The following is a 23,549-nucleotide window of genomic DNA, read 5'->3' on the forward strand; positions in this document are numbered from 1 at the left end:
TCTGGTAATTTTCACACAGACTGACCTTTAAGATAAAGCAAACAAGTGCTAATTTATTATTGGATTGTAGCATTGAGTATCGGCATAAATTTAACCGAGGCTCCCAAGTTTAACACACAAAACATACATAATGTGGTCACGTGACCAGACCATCATAATTAAATTGGGCAGCTTATTAGAAAATCATTGTATTGTAGGGTGACCAAAGCCAATTAGTATATTTTCTTGCCTTATAATGAAGACTTCTACATCTTATAGTGTTATAGCACATCCTTTATAGCTTTAATGGGATTATTGGTCACGTGACCACTTTTACTTTTGGATATTTACATGTGTTAAGATTGTAGATCACGTTTCTTCAGCAATCAAGTCATCAATTACTGGAACAATTTACCATAAAAAAAAATTATAGTATTACTGCTCCAACAATTTACAATGGCCTTCACTTCAACTCTGTCGTAATTTTTTTTTACTGCTTTTACAACTTACGATTCCTCCGATCCACAATCATAAATGTCTGAATTTTAATTTTCACGATATCTTTGACCTGTCATTCTCTCAAATTTTATACAGACCTCACTGAGCACGAATTTTTTTATAGATATTCCTTTTTTTTATCAATGATGTGTTTTATTGAAATTACATACCATATTCTGTTCTCTGTGAACCTGACCACAGTGTGTTTAAGCCACAGTTGTATTTGTGTAATTCTTTGTACAATTTATGTAATTTGTTTTATAACTGTTTATGTCATGTGGTAGCTGTCTTTCTTTTTTTGTAATATTGTACTCTGTTGGTGTTACTTTTATAAGCCTAGCCTTTTATAATCTCCTTGTCATGCATCATTGAGACCAATAATAACAGAAGAAATGAAGACACTTGCGATGGGGTAATAGGATACCTTCGTATAAACAGTAAGGACATGTGCAGTCCAATTAAGTTGGCAATCAATATGGGCTCTAATTAAGTGTACATACTTTTAGGTAGAAACTTCTTTAAGAAGAGTGTCACCAATGTATACTGCTGGAGCTTCTCCAAAGGGTTTCGGCTTAAACCACATAATACAATATTTAATACACACAGATGACAACCACTTATAGAAATATACGTAATCTCAAATCCTCATATAAAAGTCTTTACACATAAGCTTCAGAAATAGCCCGAGGGCATTATTACATTGTTCCTGAGGGGTCTTGATCCACTGAATCCTATAAGCTATATAGCAATGCATATGTCTTAGTTATTTTGACAATGGCCCCTGTAACTGGACTTTGTATAACCCACAATGTTTGTCAAAATTCGTGGCTAGGTAAGACACCTGTACACAGGTGTCTTACCATAATAAAAATGCTATACCTTGCAAATATCAAAGCATTCTCTCAATGCCATTGTATAAGCTGTGATCTTTCAGCTCTCTAAGCAACAAGCTGCCTATCGGCCAGCCCAGTTATACCAGGCCAACATGCAGTTAGCTATAATCTGTTCAAGTATCAAAGTATGGATCTATAATTGTGAAACTGTTTTTGTAGTAATGCAGTGTATTTCAAAAAGTACCCGTTATAGAGGCCAGCTACATACCTGAATATAAAGTTCATATATGGTCAAAGGGCACAGTATGCAAGAAGAAAGAAAATGTGATTTTCACGCTTGCATATTGTTATTGCAGTTATTAGAGCTTTACAGTGACCGGCCAGTACTAAAGGTTGTAGCTCCATGCATGGTCTCTTCTCCAAAGCATGCCATTTTGGTATCATATATAGTTGCCCACCAGATAGCTATGGCTGTAGGGCAAATGTGATCTATGTAATTTGCTCCAGCAGTTTAGCCATTCCCTCTGTAGCTTTACAGTGTAAAACTCCATGCAGCTTAAAGAAAGTCATAATTGACTGACCAGGATGGGACTACAGTAAGTGCAAATCATGTCAATGACAAACAAATGCATTAAAAATGTTAAAAATTTCCAAAATATGCATGTGATACAAAGAATTAATATCACCAATACAAATATTTAAATTTTTTAATGAAGTCCAAATATGGTTTGTTCCATATTTTACTTTCGATGAACTGTCTATCACTTTCAAGTAGTTCTAGTGCCTTCTTGCTCACCTTCCACTCATCCCAGATCTCATAGTAATTGTGAGCAATCAACACTAATATCCACTCTTTAAGTTGTTTACCACCACAATTATTACAGTAGTAAACTATGTCTACAAAATGTATAGTGACAATTACGTGAATTAAGAGATATTGAACTGGATTTTATGTTACCCCATCAAATTTGTAGAAGTGTCAGTATATATCAAACAGTACAGCAGTACTGTTAAGTAGGGATCCCCCAAGTGACATGTGCTGCTTAAAATGCTACCTTTAAAAATTATTCTAGAGACATCTTGTGCAATGAAAATCATCTTTACGGAACATCAAATATATAGCATTAAAAACAAGAAAACTTTTACAGGCAGCAGAATAGAATTTTTTTTTAGCACTGAACACAACTTGAATTTTCATCTGCCCCAACATGCCTGCCAGACCACAGTTTCAAGGCTGGAGGTCAAATGCATTAAGGAGTGCACAGCTACCATTTTATGCCACAACAACAAACTCACCAGTGGCTTGTGCCTTTTGGGGTTTAGAAGAGTGCGTGCCCTCTGCGCCTTATCTTTCCTTTTATCTTCAATCAGGCTGGTCTTCATCCTTCTTCATGTAATAAAACCATATTGAGGCATTAATTTTCCCTATCAACACTTAGTATGCCGCAAATTTATTTAAGTGCTTACACTTGGTAGATACCTGTAACTTCTAGGGATGCACGGATACTGATATTTTTATTGGTATTGGCAATTTTTGATGGTATTGGATTGGTATCAGTTATGGTTTAACTGACCGACACCACAGCCAACACTTTGTATGATATCATTTTTCGAGATGGCGGCATACGTAATGAGTGAAAAATATATAACCATAAGTTACTTTTAAAAAGCCAGTGATTATGATTGTTAGCACAGTTGAATGGGCAATAAGCCACAAAACAAGATTCACTGAAGTCATATAATGCTGATTGAATGCCATGAATCAATGTGTGATGGCCACAAAACCAACAAGCAGTGCTATAAAGACACTAGCAAACGTATTTTAAGTAAGTTGGCTACTAAACAGTGGAGATACCGGCTGTTTCTCGAAAATAATGCCTCTTTGGCAAAATATCAGTATCAGCCAAGTATCGGCCAATTTTCCACTAAACATGTATCGGTATCAAAAAAGTGGTATCGGTACATCCCTAGTAACTTCATGATGGGTTCAAGACCACGCCTATTTGGTTGATTAATAATGATCTAGTACCAAGACCATGCCCTTAACAATCTATTTACTTTATCACAATGACACACTCCATTATTATATTCATAAGCTAATACAATGAAATAGTGACACACCCTAGTAGGTGAAAAACCGACTCTAAATACCCTAATATAGCAGTCACCCTAATAGAACAGTCAGATGTATACAGCTGTAGGCTATTAGTAGAGCAACTAAGCAAAGAAAAAAATCATAAAAGCACCAAACTTGGTAAAACATTTGTTTAAGTCATACTATTTCATAATAGATATGGTGCTGTTAAAGTTACCAATCATATCATGCTCAAAGAAGCACATTCCGGAGCAGTGCCCCCTTTCAAGTTGGCTTGAGCAACCCAAGTTGTAAAATTACTTGTATTTCTCACAAAACCATTTCCTCAGCAACTTACCACAAACATACCACCTACCATGAAGTTAATGCTTGGCTCTGTAACCTTTTTCACGGTATTTATTACACTTTCAATCATTATGCTAAATTATAGGATGATACTGCTCCATTTAATGAAGTAAGAATACAACTAGCTTATGGAGAAGCCAACACCCCACCTGAAACTAGATATAACTCAACAGGATTATCCTGCACAGTATAGAACTGGATTATTAGGGATCATGGAGGGGCTTGCACTTTCTCACAAAAGATATTGACCTCATAATACCTTCACGGTGTCCTGGCAGTATTGGTTAGGCATAGCCAAATCAAGAATAATGTTAGTACAACATGAAATGCTTCCAATAAGCTACTATGGAATTTTAATACATTTTATTTACAGTAAGTATGCATTCACCTAAACCTCCATCAAATATAGTAATATCAAAGTGTTCACTGCCAATGGTTTTGTACTGGAACAAGCATCTCTTCATGTTGTAAATATGTTTTTGCACCTGAATCATCCATACTAAATGTATGGGATATCACTAACTCACTAATATTATTGTTCTTGCTTGTATCAAAGTGCTATTCGATAAACAATTCAAGCATTTAAGGGCTTCACAGTGCTACTAAATGTTTGGCAAATGTAACTAGAGTTATTAACAAGAAACAAGGGCTCAGATGAACACGAACTGACTATAATTTAAGTTTTATAGTCTGTGACTTATCAATGCTTTCATAATAGCTATTCATTTGTAGCACTGCTGAACATAGTTGAAAATGAAACTTCACTTTTCAGTAATTGATAATTGGGGTGCACATTCAGATGGAAAATTAAATTTGTTTAGTGCCATTGATGTGGTAAGAGCAGGTTCACTAGTCACATTATTATGTTACAAAAAGTACCTACTAACAATTTTAAGTCTGGTTAGGGAACACAGAAAGAAACAAGGAGGCAGCCTACGTACTAGTGGACATTTAATTCCTGCTTCAGTATCAAGACACAGAGTGTGTCGTAGTGTGTCGTGCGGCCAAGAAAGCCAGTGACCACACTGTGAGTATATTTACGTTACAGGTAGAAAGAAAACAGCTTTTTCATGCGTACATAGCTCCATGGTCCCTTCTCCAAAGCACACTATTTTTGGATTATAGCTGTCCCCCAAGTAGGGTACACCACACAGCAAATTTGATTAAATTCGCAACAGCCATTTGCGAGATATGGGCATTCAAAATTTTATTTAGTTTCTTTGTTTTTTTCTTCTTATGCTGTATGGGGGCTACGGAGGCTTCAATTTCTTTTCGCACACTTTGCAAAAATTGCTATAAAATGCAAACATGTAACTTGATTGCCTTGATTTTTGGCACAAATGAAGAGCATGTAACAGTGGATTCATGTACCAAGTTCGTTGTGAATCTGAGGAATATTCAAGGAGTTATGAGTGTTTATTCACGTAAAAAAAGATCAAACTTCTGTCACGGCTACAGGGTAAACCAAGTATAGAAATGACTTGAAAATTGGTGTGTAGATAGGCTGATCATCGTAGTAGTGCCTTTTGATAGTTTGAATAGCAATAGAGTTACAGTGACAAAGTTATAAAGCAAAAACTAAGCAAGTGTAAAATCACAAGATCGAGATACTCTAATAGAGCAGCCACCATTGGGTAGAGAAGGTGTGCAAAAAATTTTGAAAAGAAAAACTTACCAAAGTTCGAACCAGAGACCTCCATACCTAACACCTGCATCCTTAACCACTGAACCACTGCTACCTTGGCTGATCACCTCACTTAATTTCTGCTTTAGAAATGAAATTGAAATCTGCTTACAATCAAATGTTTGGAATTCATAGATCTACCAATAGAAGTACTAGGTTGTTCTAGAACATTCTATGTATGTTCTATTGGAAGCCCTCAAAAAAAATGTGTACTCTATTAGAGTATTACAATATCAAATATTGAATTAAATCATGCAATGAAATACATTTATAAGACTATCTTTGAGAATCATCATTGCATCTACATAGAAAAGAAGAAATGTGTAAAAAAACAAACCTCAAAGTCAGCCATAGGCTGGTTTTTGGGGGCTTTATAAAGTACAAAAAGATGTGAAATCCACACAAAAACAGCCAAGCTGTGAAAAAATGGTGCGGCCTTAAAAAGCCTGGGTGAAAAAAAAGTTGTGAAATCAAAGGTGGCGGCCAAGAAATGGCTGCAATGATGTTAATACTAATAAATTTTAACAATGCGCACAGCCATTATTAAAGAATTTTAGCATTAACATCATTGCAGCCATTTTTTGGCCGCCACCTTTGATTTCACAACTTATTTCACCCAGGCTTTTTAAGGCCGCACCATTTTTCACAGCTTGGCTGTTTTTGTGAGGATAGGAATTAAATGTCCGTTAGTATATCAATGGATACTTCTTAGCTCATTTCTTTTTATTTTGCGATCCCTATAATCAAACTTAAAATTCCTTGTACTTATCTCTAGTGTACATGATACTAACCAACAAACTCATCAAGCAGCACTGCAAGTTTTGATTTCTGCAAGGCTTTGGGTGTTTCCACTGTAAAGCTATTGATTTTGGTGATGATTCTTTCTGATAACTGCACCTCAGTGATAGATATTAGTTCTGTTAGGCAATACTGATCAGCAAATCGTATCACCTCCAACATCTCAATATCAGATAAGTGACGTGCACTAAATTTTGCTGCTTCTCTCGATGCACTCAGCCCCACTCTGGGATTGAAGTCACACCTGCCAGTGTACAGACATTCTAACAGACAACAGAAAGACATCAAGCTACAGTCTTGTATCACCACCTGTGTGGAGTAGTAATATGAGAAAAACAGTCATGGCAGTAAGCTGCATGGCAAGAAAGATCAAAGCACACACAACTAAAGCAAACATAACAACATTGTGAGTCATTTACTTGTAGTAAGTCTGACATACAACTAGTTTAAAAGTATGCATTTCTGGCAAGGAAATAGTCAAAGTTGTGCTAAAATAAATAGGTATTACTAGATTTCGGAAAAAATTCATACAGCTTGCACCTAGACATGTTGTAATACTATCACTACCTTTTAAATGTATATGTATATATCCTTGTTTCATGTTCAAATTTTTTCTCGGGAGGGGGGACCCCGCAAGAAAAAATATATATGCCAGCAAGAAAAGTAGCAAATTAAGAGGTAGCTGTCAAGAAATGCCTGCAATTAATGATTCTGATGCCAATGATTTTACATGATTAAAAGCGATTGACATTGCAGCCATTTCTTGGCAGCTACTTTTGATTTCAGTACCATATACATACAAATTTTCGAGGGGTGTAATTTTAGCAGTTGCACAAAGAGATTATCAGAGCTAGCTCTATGCTTTCTAATAGGTAACCTCAGTGAAAAATAAGTGATCCTTTTGAAAATAAAACCACAAAAATACTGAAATTTGTCAATCCGCAAAAATTACGTCCCTCAAAAATTTGTGCGTATACAGTACATTTTCATCCTGGTTTTTCTTTCTTGGAGGGGGCGCATAGCCTTTTCCACAGCTTGCTATTTTGGTATAGATATCACTTCATTTTGTAATTCCAAATATGGCCAGGGGTTGGGGCTTTCTTTTTACTTGTCTATTTCTTTACTGCAGAAAGAAGGGATAGGCTTTTTAATTTGTATGGTTTGTTTGAACTATGTAGTTGTTAATTATTTGTGTAATATTATATTGTAGCAAAACTTCTAAAAGGTAGATTTGCTTCATAGCCAAACAGTTTACAGGGTGACTTGCAACATAGCTGAACTCTCTAAATGGAGACGTATAACATAGCTGAACTCTCTATTGAGTGATTTGTAATGTGAGACTTGTATTGCAGCTGAACTACCTACAGGGTAACTTGTTTGTAGATGAATTCTCTACAGGGTGACTTGTTACATATTGCTCTGCAGGGTGAATGGCTTGAGCCGAACTGTCTACAGGATGACTTGTTACATAGCTGAGCACTCTACAGGGTGACTTGTAACATAGCTGAACTCTCTACAGGGTGACGTGGTTGTAGCTGAACTCTGTACAGAGTCTACAGGATGAATGTAGCTGAAAGCTCTAATAGAGTGACTGCACTAATCAGAGTATCTCAATCGTGAACTGGTTACACGTAGTTAGTTGTTACATTATAAACTCAATGGTTTTTAAAATGACCATTACTCACAACATTACATGGATACAATCAGTGTAGAATTATTTGATACGTTTGTACTATTTTTTGCTATGCAATGAATCTTAGCCTCCAAGCTCCAGCCTTTCAACTGTAGTAAGGCCGGTAAGCAAGCTGACAGACCAGCATATTTTTTGTAAAAAAAATGTGATGCTTCAGTTGCACAAAAGATGGTCAAGAGAATGTTAGTATAATACAAGTACACATAGTACAAAACTGAAGATAAGATTAATCACTTGCTCTGAGACCAATTCCTGGTTAAGGCATCAGCTTTAACAGTACCAGTTACCAGTTACTTGTTCTGTATTTTAATACACTGTTCTTGGCATGTACAATCAAGCTGTTTATGCTAACGAGTAACCACTGGACTAAAACTGTACTCCAAAAACTGGTGACCTTTTTAAAAACGAAACAACAAGTAGTAGCCAAGAAATGGCTGTCAAATGATACTAATACCAATTACAGAGCTGGTGAAAACTATCAATGGCAGGTCAAGCAAAGTGATTGCTGTGTGATGTCTGATCAGGGTTGTAGAGAGAAATTTAGCTTTGTTGGAACAAAATGTTGACGTTTCAATTAGAGTATATTTATTTTGGGCGTCACTATTCAGTGGACTGGACTACTGGACTGGAACACTGGACTGAACTACTGGACTGACATATTTTTGGTTTTTGCACATTCTATGGTTGAATTTATGAAGTCTAGCTAGTAAGCACCTTTAGGGCACCTGCAGCCCACTTCTAAACATTGGAGACGAGCAGTGGAATATGCGAAAACTGTAATTTACTACCGTTCACTATGCCACTATGTAGCACTTATTTCTTACCCTGGTGTGCAGGCAGTGCAGGGAATGTGACAGCAATAGTTAACCAGCGATCAACTTGCCAGTAGACAATATCCTTCAAGATATCTTTAGAGTAAGCTTGAGGAGCAAGCTAGTCTCACTGCCAGACTTCTGTTTCAGTGCAGGGGCTTATCAATTAAAGATTATAAGTGCCTGTGCTAAAAAATCTCTAATTGGTAAACCCCTGCGAGGTCTGGCCATGCAAGACTAGCTTGCTCCTCAAGCTTGCTCTAAGGATATCTTGAAGGATATTGTCTACTGGCAGGTTGATCGCTGGTTAACTATTGCTGTCACATTACCTGCACTGCCTGTAGCATTACTACACACCAGGGTATTAAGGAATAAGTGCTGTATGGTGGCATAGTGAACAGTAGAGAAATTATTAAGAGACAGTTTTCGCATATTCCACTGTTCGTCTTTAGCGTTTAAAAGTGGGATACAGGTGCCCTAAGGGTGTTTACTATAGCAAGACCCCATAAATTCAACCACAGAATGTGCAAAAACCAAAAATATGTCAGTCCAGTAGTCCAGTCCATGAATAGTGACGCCCATATTTTTTAGATTGCATGACTGTTACAAATACTGATGCAATGACAACATTTACAGAGGAACTTTCTTCCAGGTTTCGTACAGTACATATAACAGATTTGAGCAAAATTGTGCCATTAAGAAATGTCCACTTCAAAATTATTCAAATTTTTCATCTTTTTATCTCTCTTACCTAACTCCCCAAAATGCTTGGCTTGAAATTTATCAAGTGCAATGGAAATTCAAATGTGAATTTTGCTTAAAGCTGCTATGGTGTTGATGTCAATCAATTACAATGACATAATTATTTTAAAAATCAGGGCAGGTGTAAGCACTCCATGAAAACTATGCATTTTGAGTTCCTATATAGAGGTAATTACATGACAGACTGCTACATATCTTGATATTAGGGAAGGTTATGTGTGTATTTTACCTCCTTCTGATGACTTTCAGCAAAACCACCTGAAAACATTGCTGATAACACCTCAGAGTGACAGCACAGAATCGCACGATGACCGCACAACTTCTCTCCTTCCACTATAAATCTCACATCAGAAAATTCCCCAGATGAGAGGAAACACTGAAGGTTATCAGTGTTCAATGGTAATTCTAAATCCCACTGGTTCTCTGTTAATTGTTTCACCTTGATGGAGAGCTCAGAGCAAACAGCAGCCAATTTTACTCCATCAACAACACCACTAACTGTTCTTTTATTACTATACAAACACGATAGCACAGCCTCAGTGATCACTGATGGAACATCATTGTTCACATAAAGGTGCACCTTCCCTGACTCACTACAGGATCACCATACTAATACCTACTCAATGACACTTATTGCTAACCTCTCCATACTTGCTGAAGTGAAGAATGTTGACTGTTTGATTGCATCTGTTAGCTTACTAGCTACACTTGAGGTTGAGCCATTCACTGATTTATTGTTGTTGTTGAAATGTGTTGTAAGCAGTTTACACTGTGAGAACAAGACAATTGCGTGGGCATGATATACCATCTGGTTATGATGTATGATGACATCAGAGAATAGTTCATTATTCCACAGTGTAGTGAATGAGAATGATTGTTTACTGTGGTGTTTCATTGGCTCCATTACTGGCTGGAATTTTTCAGAATTTTCTGGTATAGGTGGTTTAACTGTGTTCCTTCCTCCACTACTAAACAGCCCACCCAGATAAGCTGAGTGTCCTCCAGCACTAAACAGCCCACCTAGATAGGCTGATTGCCTACAAGATTATCATCATAAGGAAATGTTATGACAACAAACACATTATAATAGAAAATATTATACTAAAAGGTTACACTGTGGGAAAACAGAATCCATTAGTCAACTGATTAGCTAGTAACAACACAGTATAATTTACTTGTGTAATTTTCCTCCCTGCTCCTGGTATCCACTCTTATTTAACACAGCAGTCACTCCCAGTAGTGCTACCCCATACACCTCATAGTGTTTGTACAAGTCACACTCGTAATAGGCATAAGCTCCTAACACAACAACAACAACAAATTGTCAGTGCAGAGTATGAATATCATGGTACAAGTCAGTAAAACTGTCTGGCTTGATCTATACACACTAATTTGTGCATTCCAATAGAATGAGCCAGATCAACTGTTGCTTGCTAAAAAATGTTTAAAAATATCAGGTAGCACTTAACGTAGCAGAAATCAAGTAGAATTGCAATATCCCAACAAAATAATGTTATAACCACAAGTTTCAAATGTGACAACTGATCCAAATTGCATATCAAACAAATCATATTAATACTACCAGTGGATAGCTACACTACTGTATTATTTCTTACCATACTCAAATTACTCGAGGCTGGATTTAAAAGCTGTCTTTTCTGGGTGGTATGGCAAGCTTGAATGGTGATTTCTAAATCTGGCTTTAGTAAGAAAGAACCTGGCTTGATGAGAACTATTGGAACACTGGTGGATGGCCTGTTACAGTTAACCAAACATTTTCTGTGTTGACTTTGTTGCACAACAACAACCACTAACAACTGTAACAAGTCAAAGCCACTAATTAGAAGTGAGCTAAGACTATAATCAAGAGTTAATAATATAGAGAGGAGAGTGTCTAACGCCGTATAGTCCTGTAACAGATGATTGCGCAGAAGTTAAATGGCTTCTTTTCCGCGTAACGACAGACTGGCTAGTATATTTTCGCATTTAACCACAAAGGCTATCCCAGACACAAGGGCGTGCGTTCAATTCGATGTTCAAGTTCACCATGAAGAGCATCGCTCTGTTGCGTAAAGAAGTGTGGCTGTTAACCTCGAAGATAACTCTGGGGGAGAGCATCTGAGAAACCAATAAACACTGAACCAAAGGCGGAGTATCGCTTCGAATTTTCACTGCGTCGCTATGTTACCCTACCTTTGAGCATTCTTCAATTGAAGGAGCACTGTTCCCTGTACATACAGCTCAGTGTTTAGTTCAGTCTTCGAATATTCTCAAGGATTCATCATGGTGCGGCTAAACTAATTGCGGTAAGGAAACGAACAAATACTAGAAGCCTGTACGTTACATGGAAAGGAAGCCGTTTAACTTCTGCGCAATCATCTATTACAGGCCTATACAGCGTTAGACACTCTCCTCTCTTATTATTAACTCTTGCTATAATTATTATTGTTTGTTTATGATATGGCTTGTTGTCACCTCCGGCAATATTGCAGCTAAACAGGCCAATAATCTGATAGTCACAGCTCATTGCCACTGATACCAATTATGGCAAACAACAGCTAATTATTGACCACTACAGATTATGATCTGATTACCAGCAGCACAACTCTACAAGCATGTGTAAGCATTTACACTGTTTTATTAATGGATCTTCTACCAACCACCATAGAAGTGATTTAGTCTCTGCTATCTTTATACAGCTCATTTAAAATTGTATGACTAAAGAGATCACACAAATAATATCATATAAAAATAACACGTGACATACAAAATTAATCCTTATTTTAGCCAAAATATCTAGTGTGGCTATTCAAAATAGGGATTAAATTTATAATCCAGCTGATGATCTCCCTTTTTTATTGCAATGACCTCAACTCAGATTTGCCTATAAATTCTTAGTCTTTACTTTGACTATTAGAACATAATTTTATACCTTTCTTCTATATATAACACAATCACTTACAATAATTTAATAGAAAATACAGTGATGGTAAAATACTCTAATAGTACAGTCAGTAGTGAATTATGTTATGAACTATTGTCATGTTAAAAATGTAGGTAGGAGTAGTACTAAGTTATGTATGAGCATGCAAGAAGAACGCAAACCAAAAGAAGGAAAAAACAATAAAAATATCTACAAATTTTTATTGAAGTTTGTAATGTAAAAGTTCTATACCTACGTACATTCCAAAATAATAGAATGAATTTTAATGACAAATTTTCATGAAAGTTTTCCTATTGCAGAATTTTTCTTCCTGTACAATAATAACACTGTGTTGCAGAAGACAGTCTAAGGTTAGAGACCAACCATACAAGAACAAATTTGGACAAAGAATTTAGGATTGAATTTAATTTGGCAAGTTTTTGCAAATTAAATTAATGCTAACTTATGTACTATACGTCAAGGAATGCTTTACCAAAATACAATTTCACCACTGCATGTAATGTAAGGCTAAACCAACCTGATTTTTTTCTAGAATGATGCGGGCGGACAGTGGGTGAAAACTATGAGCGAAGTACTATTATGAAATTTTTGATTTGTAAATTCACGAGATGGAAATCGCCATACAACAATTTTGTGGTACCTGTTTTCTGCTTTACCAGTTAAGCAGTGGAGGGTGAACACTGGAGGCAAAGCCTGTACGAGGTGCTTACCATGAGCCAGGGAGCCTAAGCAAAAATTGTTCCATTAAAGTGTGCAGTTGGAAATGGGAATCTGTAAGGAATCAACTTACATTGGCTTAGCCTAGCAAACTGCAAAATATTAGTCTAAGCACCATATACAGTATTTGTATTTGTTACCATTTGTACCACACAAGTACAACACTTACCCATTCTTTTGGCTGCTTTTTGTCCTTCTTCTTCACTGATACATCTCGGTGAAGTAGGCCTATCACATTCATCTCGATTATCAAAGTCAGATCTGTTGCAGTGCAACGCCCCCACTAAGATGACTGGCACATTGGGGCAGAAGTGAGCTACCTCTGGCGCCCACTCAGATATGCAATTATCAAACGTTTCCTTCGACTCAACGCAATATACCATCAAAATAAAACTGGTATCCGGGTAAGAAAGCGGACGTAATCGATGATATTCCTCTTGACCGCCTGCCAACACAATTTACAACTATTCACGTTCGCCACAAACTCACTAGTGTCCCAGAGAGCCAGTTCTACTGTCTTGTCGTATATATCAACGTCCATTACATAGTTCTCAAACTTCGTTGGGAAATACACGCTGTCCTTTTCATACTTTCCGATGATTTGCAGTAAGAAGTGTACCTTCAGAACTTCATAGTCCCCAACTATCACCATCTTCTGTCTAATAGATCTTATTATACTATCCGCCATCCTCTGACGCTGGAAGAGATGAATCGTCCTACGCGCGTAATAAATAAAAGTGCGCGTGAACTGGTCATGGGCGTGTTTTCATGCAACCAGAAGCGTAGACATCACGAACAGGAGCAGCAAGCATTGTAATTCCCGCTACTGTCAGTCGTGCGTGCATGGATTCTATTTGGGTATTAAGTGGCTTCCTTTACTTGCCATCACATGCGGTGTTTGCATGACACCATAAATACCGACCGAAATAAATACTACATCCTATGGTGACATCATAGATACTACACCCCCACACTAATTAGATTGATGTTAATCACGAGGTAAGGTGGGTACAGGACCGTCTACAAAAAACTGCAGAAGCAAAAGAACACTTTACACAACTTATACTGTCCCCCAACTATACTGTGTTTAGGAACATCACACATGACATTTACATAATACTGACATTTCCTAGACAGGAAATTTGTATTTTGACACCACCTATTCTGAATGCAGAAAATGTAAAGAAATTTCTGAAAATTTGATCTTTCCTGTGTTTCAGATATGTCAGTAAATTTCATCTATCCTGTATTAGGAAATGTCAAGAAACACCATCAATCCTGCTATTAGGAAATGTCATGGAAATTGCGCCCTATACTACTTCATGAAATGTCGAGAAATACACGTCCTCGTATAGCTATGCGTCACTGCAACATCACCTTAAAGTCCTGTTGCCCGATCTGAGTTTTGATCACCATTAATCAACTATGCCCATGTAAAATATTTCTTGAGACCATGAATGATGCTATAGTTTAGAGCAGTATGTCACTGAATCCACCCGCCAGAACAACATATTAGACTTGGTCTTATCTAACAATAACAATATTCATAATTTAAATGTAGTTCCAGGAATCTCTGATCATGATGCTATTCAGTTTCAACTCTCAGTAACACATAAATCAGCCATACACAAGCCTCCACACAAGGTAGCATTATACCATAGATGTGATCTCACCAATATTAAAAGGGACCTACAGGATTTTGCGAACTATTTCCTACAAAGTGACTCAACTTCCAAATCCGTTGATACAATGTGGTCGGAATTTAAAGACGCTATTCATGAATGCATAGACAAACATGTACCACATAGAACAGTTCGATCTAACAAGAGTCTACCTTGGATTAACCATGAGATTAAAAAGGATATGAAAACTAGAAAACGTCTATATAACGCTGCTAAGAAGAATAATAGGCAAGATGACTGGAATGCTTATAAAAAAAATAAAGAATTTGATTAATGTAAAGTTAAAAGATGCCCACAATAATTACTATGGAAGACTATTTGACAACTCCTTTGGTGGGAACAAAAGACAATTCTGGAAGTACATAAAAGCAAAAAGAAAAGAAAAGACACTAATGCAATCTCCACAATCATGATTGATGGGTCTCCCCACACAGATACCTTAAGCAAGGCTGAAGCACTCAACAAACAGTTTAAGTCAGTTTTTACTCATGAAGATATCGACAATATTCCAACAATGGCCACATCTTCTGATACTGGAAATTCATTTCCCATCATGTCTGATATCACATTCTCCTTAAATGGAATACAGCAAGCACTCTGTAATCTTCAAGTAAATAAAGCAAGTGGTCCTGATTGTATTCCTCCCTATATTCTTAAAAACTGTGCTGAAGAAATCTCTCCAGTGCTAAAAGTGATATTCACCAAATCATTCACAACAGGTATTTTACCTAAAGACTGGCTTACAGCTAACATATGTCCAGTTCACAAAAAAGGAAGACGTGATGATGCTTCTAACTATAGGCCCATCTCTCTGACATCTATTTGCTCCAATGTCCTTGAGCACATCATATATCACAACATCATGAATCACTTAAACAACAACAATATTCTCATAGAGAATCAACATGGGTTCCGAGCAAATCATTCCTGTGTCACCCAGTTACTAACACTAACAGAAGACATATCATATGCCCTCGATCACCGGAAGCAAGTTGATGTAATCCTTCTCGACTTTGCTAAAGCTTTCGATACTGTTCCCCATCAACGACTCCTTACTAAACTTCATTTTTATGGAATTCAGAATGACACTTATAACTGGATTAAGGCATGGCTTTCCAACCACACCCAGCAAATCCTTCTTGATGGTATAACATCTAGCTCAGTAGCTGTACATGTAACATCTGGTGTCCCTCAGGGCACAGTCCTCGGTCCTCTTATGTTCCTGTTGTACATAAATGACATCACCACCAACATAAAGTCGCCTTTACGAATATTTGCAGACGACTGTCTTGTACAGAGTTATTAACTCTCCAGAAGACACCATCATTCTCCAACAAGACCTAGATCAAATCTCACATTGGGTCAAAATATGGCAGCTTAGACTAAATGTTACAAAATGTGCACTAATTCGATGTAGCAGATCCCTAACACCAATAGTTCATCACTATACACTTAATAATTCTTTCCTAAAAGAAACTGACCAGCATCTCTACCTGGGGATCATGTTGAATAAGACACTGTCATGGTCGTCACACATATCAAACATAGCTAAGAAAGCATCTATATAATACTTTAAATTTTATAAAGCGTAATCTGAGTGATTGTTCAAGAGAAGTAAAAGCACAAGCATATCTTACCATGGTAAGACCCCAAATGGAGTTTGCCTCAGTTGTTTGGGACCCCTGTTATAATGTTGATGTAGACAAATTGGAAAAAATCCAGCGTAGAGCAGCCAGGTGGGTCATCAGTGATTACAACAGAACTAGCTCAGTGACACAAATATTAAATCAACTATCCTGGCCTACCCTACGGACACGACGAAAGATATCTAGACTGCAACTGCTCCACAAAATCCTCCATCAAGACATATCCCTATCAATTCCCCCATATTATCAATCTGTAGAGAGACAAACAAGACACTATCATCCCTTGCATTTTATCCTGCCCACACCATCAACAACATCTTATCAACAATCATTTTACTCAAGATCAATCAAAGAATGGAATGAACTGCCTGTATTTATTATAGAGATGACAAACTATGATGAGTTTACAACTAACTTGATATCACACTTTAAAAACAATCAACACCACATTAGTTAGTATATAATTGTACCTAATACTGTGATTCCCTTTTTTTTTCCTGGGCACACCAGCTGTGCTGACTGCCCAGTAATCATAAATAAAAATAAATAAATAAAAATGTACATTTACAATTGAAACTCTTCGATTAATAAGCAACTTTCATACTAAACTGAAACATATAGAACCTCTTACCAAGAGTTCATAATATAATATATCAAGACACACGGTAGTGTGTCGTGCGGCCCAAGAAGCCGGCGCGTAACACCCGTGAGTATATTGACAGGAAGAAAGAAAACGCAATTTTCGCACCTCCGTAGCTCTGTGCTTCCTTGATGAAACAAGACGATTTCTGCTGTGGACATGCCCCCCAACTGCAGCACTCCACATTCCAAATTTGAGCGAAATCGCTTCGTGCGTTCCCGAGATATGCGACTTCAAAAATTGGCTCAGTTTCTTCGTTTTTTTTTTCTTCTTATTTTTCTTTTTCTTGTCGCACACTTACAAAAACTGCTATAAAACTCGCACGCCATATCCGATTGCCTTGAAATTTGGCACACAGAAGGGGGATATAAAGGTGCATCTCGGTACCAACTTTGGCTGGAATACGATAAACAGGCAAAGAGTTATGAGCGATTATTCACGAAAAATAACACCAATATGTTGTCACGCCTACAGGGTAAACCGCGTATGGGAAGAAGCTGAAAATCGGTGGGTGAATAGGTTAACTATTGAACCTCAAACCTTTTGTGGTTTGAAAGAAATCGAGCTAAAAACCAGGAAGATACAACGAAAAAACCAACAGTGTGTAACAATTACGCAATCGAGATCAGCTAATAAAAAACGACTGCTTGCCACGCCTACCAGGTAAACCGCTTGGGGTAATGCTTTGAAAATCGCTGTACAGATGGAGTTATCATCTTAGAAAGGCTCTCCAATGGTGTAGAAGAATCAGACTTAAAACCACGGAGTTATAACACGAAATCCAACTTAGTGTAGCAAGTGCGAGATCGAGATACTCTAATAGAGCAGTCATCCTAATAGAGCAGTCATCCTAATAGAGCAGTCACCCGAAGAGAATTCAAGAGATCAGCTAGAAACAAGTAACCTGTATAGAGATCAGCTACAAACAAGTCACCCTGTAGAGAGATCAGCCACAAACAATTCACCCTGTAGAGAGATCAGCTAGAAGAAGTTACCTTGTAGGGAATTCATGCAACTATAGAAAGAGATAATTCAGCTAGAAGAAATCACCTTGTAGAGTTCAGCTACAAAGAAACCACAATGTAGAGGGTTCAGCTACAAAGAAACCACCATGTAGAGAATTCGTTTACAAACAAGTCACCCTATAGAAAGATCAGCTAGAAGAAGTTACCTCGTAGAGAGTTCAGTTACAAAGAAACCACCATGTAGAGAATTCATTTACAAACTAGTGACCCTGTAGAGACATCAGCTAGAAGAAGTTACCTTGTAAAGAGTTCAGCTACATAGAAACCATTCTGTAAAGAGCTCAGCTGCAAACAAATCACCTGTACAGAATTCAGCTACAAACAAATCACCCTGTAGAGAGATCAGCTAGAAGAAGTTACCTTGTTGATAGTTCAGCTACAAAGAAACCACCATGTAGAGAGTTCAGCTACAAACAAATCACCCTGTAGAGAGATCAGCTAGAAGAAGTTACCTTGTAGAGAGTTCAGCTTCAAACAAATCACCCTGTAGAAAGATCAGCTACAAACAAATCTCCCTGTAGAGAGATTAGCTAGAAGAAGTTACCTTGTAGAGAGTTCAGCTACAAAGAAACCATCATGTAGAGAGTTCAGCTACAAACTAATCTCCCTGTACAGAGATCAGCTAGAAGAAGTTACCTTGTAGAGAGTTCAGCTTCAAACAAATCACCCTGTAGAAAGATCAGCTAGAAGGGGTCACCTTGTAGAGAGTTCAGTTACAAAAAAAAACCGCCATGTAGAGAGCTCAGCTACAAACTAGTGACCTTGTAGAGACATCAGCTAGAAGAAGTTACCTTGTAGATAGTTCAGCTACAAAGAAACCATTCTTTAAAGAGCTCAGCTGCAAACAAATCACCTGTAAAGAATTCAGCTACAAATAAATCACCCTGTAGAAAGATGAGCTAGAAAAAGTTACCTTGTAGAGAGTTCAGTTACAAAGAAACCACCATGTAGAGAATTCAGCTACAAACTAGTGACCCTGTAAAGACATCAGCTAGAAGAAGTTACCTTGAGAGAGTTCAGCTACAGAGAAACCATTATTTAAAGAGCTCAGCTGCAAACAAATCCCCTATATAGAATTCAGCTACAAACAAATCACCATGTAGAGAGATCAGCTAGAAGAAGTTAACTTGTAGAGAGTTCAGCTACAAACAAATCACCCTGTAGAGAGATCAGCTAGAAGAAGTTACCTTGTAGAGAGTTCAGCTACAAAGAAACCACCATGTAGAGAGTTCAGCTGCAAAGAAATCACCCTGTATAAAATTCTGCCACGAACAAATTGCCCTGTAGAAAGATCAGTTAGAAGAAGTTACCTTGTAGAGAGTTCAGCTACAAAGAAACCATTCTGTAAAGAGCTCAGCTGCAAACAAATCACCTGTACAGAATTCAGCTACAAACAAATCACCCTGTAGAGAGATCAGCTAGAAGAAATTACTTTGTAGAGAGTTCAGCTACAAAGAAACCACCATGTAGAGAGTTCAGCTGCAAAGAAATCACCCTGTAGAAAATACAGCCACAAACAAATTGCCCTGTAGAAAGATCAGTTAGAAGAAGTTACCTTTTAGAGAGTTCAGCTACAAAGAAACCACCATGTAGAGAGTTCAGCTGCAAAGAAATCACCCTGTAGAAAGTTCTGCCACAAACAAATCACCCTGTAGAGAGATCAGCTAGAAGAAATTACCTTGTAGAGAGTTCAGCTACAAAGAAACCATTCTGTAAAGAGCTCAGCTGCAAACAAATCACCTGTACAGAATTCAGCTACAAACAAATCACCCTGTAGAGAGATCAGCTAGAAGAAATTACCTTGTAGATAGTTCAGCTACAAACAAATCACCCTGTAGAAAGATCAGTTAGAAGAAGTTACTTTGTAGAGAGTTCAGCTACAAAGAAACCATTTTGTAAAGAGCTCAGCTGCAAACAAATCACCTGTACAGAATTCAGCTACGAACAAATCACCCTGTAGAGAGATCAGCAAGAAGAAGTTACCTTGTAGATAGTTCAGCTACAAACAAATCTCCCTGTAGAGAGATCAGCTAGAAGAAATTACCTTGTAGAGAGTTCAGCTACAAAGAAATCATCATGTGGAAAGTTCAGCTGCAAAGAAATCACCACTGCCCAAATTTCAAGGCAATAGCTTTTTCCAATCTGAAATTATCAATTGTCAAAGTTGGCAAATTGGATGTGTGTGGAAGGCCCCTTTTCGCAAATCCGATCACATATGTATTATATAATATTATATAATTTGTACATTTACTGATAAAATATTTAAAGTACATCTACTTCATCTTTTCTTCTTCCTGTAGTAAAGAAAAAAACATAGGTTAAAAAAGTCCCAAAGCTGGCCATAGGCCGGCTTTGGGGTATACAAATACAAAAAGAAATGAAATCTAATCCAAAACAGCCAAGCTGTAAAAAAAGTGTGCAGCCCTCAGAAAGGCTATGGTGAAAAAAGATGTGAAATCCAAGGTGGCGGCCAAGAAATGGCTGTGATGGTAGGTTAATGGTAAAAAATTTAATAACGACAATTCAGGTGAATTTTTGTGCCGCTTCACAAAATTTACCTGAATTGTCATTATTAAAATTTTTACCATTAACCTACCATCACAGCCATTTCTTGGCCGCCACCTTGGATTTCACATCTTTTTTCACCATAGCCTTTCTGAGGGCCGCACACTTTTTTTTACAGCTTGGCTGTTTTGGATTAGATATATATATATATATATTATGAACTCTTGCTCTTACTAAGATATATCATTGGTGAGATAGGAGTACATGCACTATTGAAGTTATAGCATTCAACATAATTAATTTTAATTCAAGTTTCTAACTCACAGGTTTTCTGTAGTCTCAAGCTCCAAGCAGATCCTATATCTAGTGGGATGGTAATCAATACTATTTTGGATGTTCTATTAGAGTAGTTGAATGTTCTTTTATTCCAGTATATGTTTAACAGCTACAATATCCTTTTGACCTACTCTCAGCGACACTTAAAAGAGATTATTGGATTTTTTGTTGCAATTGTTTACAATAATGAAAGGAATTCAGTATACTGCTCCACCATGGCCAATCAGTGGCATAGCTAGCCCAGAAGCATTGCACTGCTTGAAGTTTCCTAGTTTACTACAGTGGTATATCCCCAGTATATGGAACAGTTAATTGTTTGTTATTTTAGTAGTTTTTCAGTAAACCTGCATTCACTGATGTTTTACTGAGAGTTTAAAACTTAGTAAAACAATTATGTTCCATATACTTATAGTTACTGATATTTTACCATCAGTATAACTGCATGGGTACAACTACAGTAAAGCAACTTAACAAATTAGTAAACTAAGAACTTTCAAGCAGTGTTGGTTGGGCATGTATGTGTACAAGCTGCAGCAACCAGCATGCAAAGCATGCTGCAGCTATGGGGGTCTGGGGCATGCTCCCCCAGGAAAAATTTTGAAAATTACATTCAATTTGGTGGCATTTTGCAGCTAAAATTTGTCATCTTTAGTAGGACTCTAGCTGTATGAACATTTTGTTTGCATAATAATTATTATTAGTTGCGTATCTGTAGGAGGCTTCATATTGCACCTCGTATTGCACAATTTAGCTATAGCTAGCTACGTATGGTGAGTACCTGATTTGGTAGGGCACTGGAACTGATTGGTTGGGCCTGTACCCTACCAGTACTCACCTTTAGCTACGCCACTGCCACCTATGAATGTCTTATGCCTGAAATATTGTTGTGAAAAAGTAGCTAAGATTGTATTTCGATATGGAACAAAAAATGACCTGACCCTCATGAGAATAATGCTCTTAAACTTTAAAAGGATAGCATAACTATAGGTCAGGAGCCATCATGTGTAAGATTTTAAATTTGCAGCTTTTCCATGCAATAATTATCTATGGGAAACGATAAATTAAAACAATCTCATAATATCAACTCTATAAGGTGTGAATGTGCGAACCTCTAAAGATACCTCTTTGAATTTTTTTTTATTCCGGCCCTAGTGGCACTCCCATCCTCCCCGATCTCTAGCTAGAAATTAACCCTAATTTAATTTATAAATGACAAAAAGCAGAATTTGAATTACAAAAAAGTGTCTGACAAAACCCGGCATGCAGTCTCAGTTTTATAGCCTGTATTTTGACTATATTTTAAAATTTGAATTTAACATCTGTCTCTGAACATGCATGATACATGTTGGCTTAATATTGTGTATCTCCTTTTCTGTATAATTAAGCTATAACAATTCTGTAAAACTACATAAAGGGGATATTTACACAACTGGTAAAAAAAAAGTTTTTGGGCTATAAGACTGGTTTTGTCAGACTCAGTCATGACATTGCTATTAAATTTTCCCCATACATTATTGGGAAACTGTTCCCCCCCAATATACTGCATGATGAGAAACCACCAGCTTGTGACTTGTACAACTATGCCTTCACTGTACAAAATGAAATGTGCCAAACACAGTCAAAGTGTAGCTGACACACCAAAATAATATCACAATAGATACACTTTTACACATGGTGTGTGTATTGCAGCATTTTTGATGTGTCAGACACACTTACAGTGTTGTAAAACTTGAAGAGGTTATCACCATATAAAATTAATTATGTAGCTAAAATTCCGGTTTCTATATATAGGGACAATGGTAATTTTTTACGCCCTATTGTGAAATTCATCTGTTTCTGGTTCACTGAGTGTGCATGACTTTTTGAAAAACCACACAATATATACAATGATAAAATCTATTATAGCTGTTTAGCTAAGTGTCAATGTTATTATAGCTTCACTAGCAATTTAACCTGCAAGAAATTAAAATGGGGATGGTGCCGTCATGGTGGTTACCTCTTGGATCAGTGATTTACTCTAATAGAACAAATAGTCTCCATCATTTGGTGAATTCTGCCACCCACCTGCAGCTGCATCCTAGCTCGCATCTATATAAAAATGAATTTCCAACAATCTATATGCATCAGGGCTGTATACAATGCAAAGAAAGTAGTTGATGTGAGGGAGGGGGGGGGGGGGGGGTGGCGAGGGTAGGGGGCCGACTAGAGTATAGAATCTCGGGCATCAGGGAGTCTGCATGGGGGGTGCAGCTCCCCAGAAGCTGTAACCATTTTAGTTTTCATGGTGTCTCAAGGTTCACAAACAATTTAAAGCATTTTGGCTATAATGCCAACTTCTTCAGTCAACAGTATATAAAACAGACCATTTGCAGTCAATAAAAACCTCTTTTGCCAAAGTTTTAGCTGTTGGCTATATACAGGGTTACTAAACATACAGCATAGCAGTACAAGACAGTCTTATGGGTACCTGGCACAGTGGTAATGACCAACTTTGAAAGCGAGAGGTCAGTGGTTCAATTCCTTCTTTTTTTTCATTTTTAGTAGGGAGCATAGGT

General features: G+C 37.3%; 1 protein-coding gene across 1 annotated transcript; it reads right to left on the reverse strand.

Moving 5' to 3' along the window:
• Nucleotides 1-1,891: 1,891 nt before the first annotated feature.
• LOC136240670 (uncharacterized) lies at nucleotides 1,892-13,968 on the reverse strand. Its single transcript, XM_066031690.1, has 7 exons — nucleotides 13,650-13,968; nucleotides 13,330-13,605; nucleotides 10,675-10,798; nucleotides 10,141-10,536; nucleotides 9,729-10,092; nucleotides 6,226-6,541; nucleotides 1,892-2,207 (listed from the first exon to the last, which is right to left on the reverse strand). The coding sequence occupies exons 1-7, from the start codon at nucleotides 13,846-13,848 to the stop codon at nucleotides 1,993-1,995; spliced, it is 1,890 nt and encodes a 629-aa protein (XP_065887762.1). The 5' UTR covers nucleotides 13,849-13,968; the 3' UTR covers nucleotides 1,892-1,992.
• Between the last annotated feature and the right edge of the window lie 9,581 nt (nucleotides 13,969-23,549).

The sequence above is a fragment of the Dysidea avara genome, chromosome 12 (genome assembly GCF_963678975.1).
Source record: "Dysidea avara chromosome 12, odDysAvar1.4, whole genome shotgun sequence".
Lineage (NCBI taxonomy): Eukaryota > Metazoa > Porifera > Demospongiae > Dictyoceratida > Dysideidae > Dysidea > Dysidea avara.

Coding starts and splice junctions, on each gene's coding strand:
- LOC136240670 (XM_066031690.1), bottom strand. CDS start 13,848: ATGGCGGATAGTATAATAAGATCTATTAGACAGAAGATGGTGATAGTT. Junction 13,606..13,649: donor ACTGGCTCTCTGGGACACTA/GTGAGTTTGTGG, acceptor TTGTGTTGGCAG/GCGGTCAAGAGGAATATCAT. Junction 10,537..10,674: donor CAGGGAGGAAAATTACACAA/GTAAATTATACT, acceptor ATAATCTTGTAG/GCAATCAGCCTATCTAGGTG.